This window comes from Bidens hawaiensis, unplaced genomic scaffold (assembly GCF_021521415.1).
Source record: "Bidens hawaiensis isolate Kalapana, Puna unplaced genomic scaffold, B.hawaiensis_p1.1 tig00065752_1, whole genome shotgun sequence".
Lineage (NCBI taxonomy): Eukaryota > Viridiplantae > Streptophyta > Magnoliopsida > Asterales > Asteraceae > Bidens > Bidens hawaiensis.
In genome coordinates, this window is record NW_027501700.1 from 67,866 (window position 1) to 75,613 (window position 7,748).

Consider the following 7,748-nt stretch of genomic DNA (forward strand, 5'->3'; position numbering starts at 1 on the left):
CTGCACTTCTTGCATCCTCCGAAATGACTTTTCTTGCATATGTTGCAAATGGGCATTTGATTAGCCTTTCCAACACCACCTGCGTTTGCTGTAAACATTCGCCGTGATCCTTGATTTGGGTTTCTCTTGAATTGTCCTCCAGAATTTCCGACCCACTTTCTTTTCTGATCCGCAACCTTTGGGTTTGCACCAACATCTTTCTTTTCAGAACTTGGTTCGGTTAGCTTCTTGCTGACAGGATTCAGTATCCCCTTGCGAACACAGTCATCCCGGTTAATGACTTTGCTAATTCTCTAGCAGACTGAATGGTGTCAGGTTTAGACGAAGTGACCATGCCTCTAATCTCGGGTGCTAGACCCCAGATGTATCTTTCAATTCTAGCATACTCAGGCGTGACGAGTCGTGGTACTAGCCGAGCTAATGCATTAAATCGAGAGGTGTAAGTCGCGATGTCAGCACCCTCCATTGTCAAATTCAAGAAATCATACTCAATCTTTTGTAACTCATTTCTGGGACAATATTCTTTTAACAGCATATCTTTTAACTCGCTCCAGGTCAAACTGTAGGCTGCTTCTTCTCCAAGATTTTGAATTATCGAGTTCCACCATTCTAGAGATTTGTCCTGAAATGAACAGACTCCATACTTGACTCGTTCTTCTGGGGTACAGTTACTTATTTTAATCACAGATTCCATCTTTTCTATCCACCTGACAATTTCCAAAGGACCTTCTGCTCCAGTAAAAGGTTTAGGGTTACACCCTTGAAAAGTTTTGTAAGTACATCCAAATACGGAATTCGTTGTTTTCATAATTTTCAAAAATCATTACTGATTGATGAATCTACTAATTACAGTTTCTATGGAATTTTACAAAATAATTTCATCCTTTTTCAACCTGAAGGGTTACCAGTAGCATTTCCAGTACCATTCCTAGTGCTACTACCGCCACCGTTTCTCGCAACTCGATTAATGTTCTGCTGTTCGAGTGCAGAGTTAACATGTTGAGAAATTAGCTGAGCTAACTCTTCATGTGAGGTAGGTAATCCAGATCCTTGTTCTTGGCTAGCGGTACTTCGCCTCGTTTTAGGTGGCATCTTTCTATTATTTTCATAATAGAAATAATATATAAGTTAAAATTGTTCATGATTAAATATAAAAAAATATACAAGAACCATAAACAAACCGTAACATAATATTTTAAGATGGAATAGCGTTTACAAAAAAACCAAATATACAAAATATGGTGTTATAACATCCATGCACCCTAGAGGTGTCTAACTTTTCCATCCCAAAATATAAGGCTAAAAGTGCCTAATCAACCAACACCTAAGTAAATCACATAAAAGGTGCTAAAGTCTTCATCACCTAAGTAAATCACATAAATATAAAAAAAATCACATCCGTCTTAGTCTCCAATTGCTGCACTTTAGGCAACATCTCCACTTGCCCCACCCTAACCTCCAATTGCATTATCCTATTATTAAAGTACACAAGCAAGTCATTAGAATTCATCTTCCAATATTTATTTTCTAGTAGCTGTGCCTGTTGGTTTTCTAAAACAGTTTCATGTTAGGCCAAATTTTCATCAAGAGAGGTTATTCGCCCCTCCAAAGAATTAACCTGATGACCCTGGTTTTCGAATATCTGTGGAGTTAAGGTTGAAGGTGATGGATCAGTAAGGCTAGCTTTTCCTTTTGATGTAGGAGTTTGCTTAGGGGGTGGGGTGGTGGTAGCTAAGTCATTCATCTTCCTCTTACGAGTATAAACCAATAAAGGCGTAGTATGTGTCTGTGGAATAGACACGAGAGGAGTGAGGTCAGTAATGGTGGAGGGTAATGCAGTCTTGGGTTTTTCTCCTAACTCGGGCTCAGTATCAGAAATGTAAGTAATCTGAGGACCACTAGACATCTGTGACATAAGACATAACCCGTGCTTAGTAATAATTAGTAAATAAAATATATAAATCATAATATTAACCTTTATATTACATAAACAAATTAAAGATAATATATATAGTTTTTTATTTACTTTTAGTTTCGTGAGTTAGGAAACATGCTTGTTTTGAATACTTGAGTATAGTCTAGGAAATTTTTCTCAAAATTTCCTAGTTTTCTATACCTGTTGGCTCTGATACTAACTTTTGTCACACCCCAAAAATCTTATAACTTAACAGCGGAAGACTTAATTAGGTCGGTTTGGGTGGTGACAGATGCCGTTTAGCCGAACAGTATTCAAAACACAACAAATCACACAAATAGTTGGACATTTATTATAAGTTTAAAAAAAAACTTAGTTTCAAGTACCAAGTGCATGTTTATTTAAAGTCCTAAAACTTTGTCCAACATTTTCGAGCATACAATGAAGTCCATCGGTTTTTCCCACACCCATTGCTTACGAAACTCCGGTCTTTCCTTTACCTGAAAAACACGTTTAAAATCAAGTCAACACATGATTGGTGAGTTCTCTTTAAAAATATTTTTCAATTCACTTTGGTATAATTTATATACTATCTTTCATTTTAACAAATCTCACATTTTATTTAGTGTTACAATTGTATTAGTCATTGATTTGCAAGAAATATGACACGCATTTGAATATAAACCAATAACACGAAACATACCATACTCAAAACATTCGTCACAACTTTACCCAGAGCGACTGGAAAGTGACGGGGCGTCACCCCAATAGATCTATTAATATTTCTACGTCCTACTTTGAGGTTAACTGTTATAACGACTTGGTAATTTATAGTGAGCAATTTATGCTAGTCTAATTTAATTCAACATACTTAATACACTTGTAAACAAAATAAAATGTTATTAACAAAGTGCGTTCTTCCCCTAAAATATTGATAAAAATTACACTATTAAAAGGTGGGGATTTATGAGAAACTCACAGTTTGTAGCTTGTTAAGAGATTGTCCAACAGAGCTCGTGTCCTATAATTATATAGTATATTTTCATTAATATACATTTTAAGTTGTTATAGTATTTCGGGTTTACAATGACTCGTTGTTACCTTTTATTAAGCTTACATCTATGTTATCACACAAGCATACAATCATATGAAAACTCCTATTTTATATTATTAGAAGATAAACAAGTAATTATTATTAGAAGATAAATAAACAAGTAATATCAATTATTATTTATCATATTTAACATACAACTAGCAATTATATTATTTTAATATTGTTTGTTTCAATAAAAATATAGTTTTAGTTGCTGAAATATTTTAAAATTATAAGTTTTTTTCTTGAGATTATAGTATCGTTTTTGTCGGTTTTGCCGGTTTCGCGTTTAACGGCGAACCGGTTAACTTTTTATGTGAAACTTTATGTATTTAAATTTTTGAAAACACTTTTTATATAAAAATAATTAATTTTTATAAGTTCTTTTATAAAAATACTTTATTTTCATTTTAGTTATTATTTTCTAAAATTAGCAAATTTTAACGTTTTCGTGTCGGTTTTCGCGACACAAAACCGTCTAGGATCAAGTTTTTCTATCTTGTACTCTTTTTGTACATTAAATTATGTTATGTACAAGTATTTTATGACTTTAGCGGCTGTTCTAAAACAGTCCCTAAATGTGGTGTCGGTTTGTGTTTAAAAGTCGGTTTTTCGATCTTTAAAGTTACTGACAAGCAACTAAGTAAAACCAAATATCCTAAACAATTTTGTACATAACCTTAAGTGTTTCAAACTCAGAATTTACCAGAATTTCTAGATTCATAGGGTTATCACAAATTACAAATTTAAGCAAGTTTCAAGCAGGCAATTTATGTTCTATTCTAGCATGTGAAACAATCTTAATCAAACTAACAATCATCGCAATCATCATATATCATCAAATTAAAATCTGATTTTTTTTCTTCCTTAACAAGTAATGATCATTCATATAAGACGCCTTATTATAACTTTTAACACACTTCATATTCTTATTCAATATTTGTGATTAGTAACCAATTTTCTAGCACACAACCTCATCGTGGGTAAATGATAATTATATGACCAAGTAGTATAAAGTTCTTTATATTCAATTCATCGTGTATGCATGTGTGTTCAAATATTATGGTATTATTTCATCAACTAGAGATTTTCCAAGTGTGAAAAAAAATAAAGTTTCTATCTATAGTAAGTACCAATTATATGTAGTTTCACAAAATTTATCAGTTACTAGCATGGTGTCCTCTATCATATTTTAATCACCTTTCAATAATATCTGAAATTCATGCTTGTTAAACATTCATGTCAAAATTAAAATCAACTATGCACTTAGCAAAAAGTTTCCTTTATTAGTAATAATCAGCAATAGTCTAACTTAGACATATTTCAACTATCAAATTATGTATTCTAACAAAGCCCTATCATCACTTTCTTCAAGAATCATGTGCAATACTACTAAATTCTAACTTTTTAACTAAACACTAAATACCAAATTTCATCTCTTGATTATCATAAAGTTCATATTTCAATCGTACCAATTAATAAAAGCAACTAATATTATCTAGTCAACAACTTATGTAGAAACCCACTTTATAAATATCATGTTTACCAAATTATTAGTCATCCAAATCAACAACACAAGACTATTTTTTTTTCAATATAACAATAACAGTACAACTAAATTCATGTTTGTACACATGCATTTGGGTTTTGGTCCCCACATTCATACATACAAACTAACAATTACACACACATGCACACACTTTTCCTTTTCATCTTTCAAATTTCTCTAACCATTATTATTAAATCATAACTAAAAATCAATATACCACATTTATGGGTTATTATTTTACTTTGAATTTTGGGTGAAACTTAAGAGATGATAAAGATGACAAAAGCTCCTAGCAATGACTTGATCTTCTTGATTTCTATAGCTTCCTAATCCACATGCAACCCACTTAAACCTTCATTCTAACTTAATCTTTCATGGTATATGTGTGTGTTGAAAATGGATTTTGAAGATGATGAAAAGTGGTGGTGGGATGTCATGGTAATTAAAGGGAGGAGTAAGGAGAGTAGGGTGGTGACGTGTGTTATTTAGCTTAGGTGATGTGTTATGGTTGGTTTACTTGGCAACATTTAAAATCACCCAACACATACTAGGTAAATAATGATGGTGAATGCGTGCAAAACCAAGGGTTGGATGGTGGGTGGTGGATTAGATGGTGGGAAGAGAAAAAGGGTTGGGTAATTTTGGTGGTTTTAAACAAAGTTCTAACTTTTCCGTTTTACGTTTTGTGAATTTTAATTAACTTAGAATTCTCCTGCCTTTTAATCCGAATTGCGACTTAAAGGAGTAACGGCTATGTGTGTGTTTTCTTGAGGTGTTTGGCAAATATGGAAAGGTAATGGAATTATGAGATCTAAGGTTTTAAGGAAGGGCTAAGGGGTATTTTTACCCTTAGCTCATGGACCTTAGGCCCATTAGTTTACTAAGTCCATGTTTAGTGCTAGGTCCATACCCATTTATGCCTACCATTTCTTGTATTAATTTATTATTTATTCTACGGACATTAAATAACAAGGTTTATTTAAATATTTCATTATTTATTGTTTCTAAAAAGTCGGATGTTACATTTACATTAACTTATGTTATGTACAAGTATTTTATGACTTTAGGGGCTGTTCTAAAACAGTCCCTAAATGTGGTGTCGGTTCGCGTTTAAAAGTCGGTTTTCGATCTTTAAAGTTACCGATAAGCAACTAAGTCAAACCAAATATCCTAAAAAATTTTGACATCAACTTAAGTGTTTCAAACTCATAATTTTCCAGAATTTCTAGGGGTTAGCAAAAATTACAAATTTTAAGCAAAGTTTCAAGCAAGCAGTTTATGTTCTACTCTAGCATGTTAAACAATCTTAATCAAACTAACAATCTTTGCAATCATCATATATCATCAAATACTTTTAAAATCTGATTTCTATTCTTCCTTAACAAGTAATGATCATTCATGTAAGATGCTTTATTATAACTTTTAACACACTTCATATTCTTATTCAATATGGTGACTAGTAACCAATTTTCTAGCATACAACCTCATCATGGGTAAATGATTCTTATATGACCAAGTAGTATGAAGTTCTTTATATTCAATTCATCATGTATGCATGTGTGTTCAAATATTATGACATTATTTCATCAACTAGAGATTTTACCATGTGTGAAAAAAATAAAGTTTCTATATATAGTAAGTACCAATTATATGTAGTTTCATAAAAATTTATCAATTACTAGCATGGTGTTCTATATCATTTTTTTTAATCACCTTTAAATAATATCTCAAATTCATGTATGTTAAACATTCATGTCAAAATTAAAATCAACTATGCACTTAGCAAAAAGTTTCTTTTATTAGTAATAATCAACAATAGTCTAACTTAGACATATTTCAACTATTATTCTAACAAAACCCTATCATCACTTTCTTCAAGAATCATGTGCAATACTACCAAAATCTAACTTTTAAACCAAACACCAAATACCAAATTTCATCTCTTGATTATTATAAAGTTCATATTTCAATCGTACCAATTAATAAAAGCAACTACTATTATCTAGTCAACAACTTATGTAGAAACCCACTTTATAAATATCATGTTTACCAAATTATTAGTCATCCAAATCAACAACACAAGACTATTTTTTTTTTCAATATAACAATAACAGTGCAACTAAATTCATGTTTCATGTTTGTACACATGCATTTGGGTTATGGTCCCCACATTCATACATATAAACTAACAATTACACACACATGCACACACTTTTCCTTTTCATCTTTCAAATTTCTCTAACCATTATTATTAAATCATAACTAAAAATCAATACACCACATTTATGGGTTATTATTTTACCTTGGATTTTTGGGTGAAATTTAAGAGATGATAAAGATGACAAAATCTCTTAACAATGACTTGATCTTCTTGATTTCTATAGCGTCCTAATCCACATGCAACCCACTTAAACCTTCATTCTAACTTAATGTTTCATGGTGTATGTGTTTGTTGAAAAAGGATTTTGAAAATGATGAAAAATGGTGGTGGGGTGTAATGGTATTTAAAGGGAGGAGTAAAGAGAGTAGGGTGGTGATGTGTGTTATTTAGCTTAGGTGATGCGTTATGGTAGGTTTACTTGGCAACATTTAAAATCACCCAACACATACTAGGTAAATTATGATGGTGAATGTATGCAAAACCATGGGTTGGATGGTGGGTGGTGGATTAGATGGTGGGAAGAGAAAAGGGTTGGGTAATTTTGGTGGGTTTTAAATAAAGTTCTAACTTTTCCGTTTTACGTTTTGTGAATTTTAATTAACAAACGAATTCCGTTTCTAATAACTGTTATCAGGTTTTATCCGATATTGGGTTCCTGACAATATGAACTAAGGAATCTAAAATTTGGTGATAGTTAAGTTCGGGCTTGTTCGATGTCGAACACTGGTTATTGAAGCGCAAACTTTCTAAATTTTTCGAAAAGAATCTTCTAAAAATAAGTTTATCACTTATTACTAATGTTTTTATTATATTTATAATTTTTCGAGTCATCCCTGACATGTTTGGACATTTAACTGTATTTAAGTCGTTACCGTTGTTTGTTTTGTGTAGAGTTCGCTATGCGACAAACTTGAAATTTTTCGAACTCAATAAAATAAAGTATATATATTTTGGAATTTTTGGAACTAAATATCATTATTTTATTTCTATAATATTTTATTACATAACATAGATTACATTAGCATCGGGT

The 7,748-nt window shown here is 31.7% G+C and overlaps 1 protein-coding gene across 1 annotated transcript; it reads right to left on the reverse strand.

Annotated features, from left to right (window-relative positions):
* Positions 1 to 241: 241 nt before the first annotated feature.
* On the reverse strand, positions 242 to 694 carry LOC143604553 (uncharacterized). The gene has a single exon (XM_077080992.1). It carries the CDS (start codon positions 692 to 694, stop codon positions 242 to 244), a length of 453 nt encoding a protein of 150 aa, XP_076937107.1.
* Positions 695 to 7,748: the final 7,054 nt, after the last annotated feature.

What these genes read in the sequence shown, in the direction of transcription:
- LOC143604553 (XM_077080992.1), bottom strand. Translation starts at nt 694, where the DNA reads ATGGAATCTGTGATTAAAATAAGTAACTGTACCCCAGAAGAACGAGTC.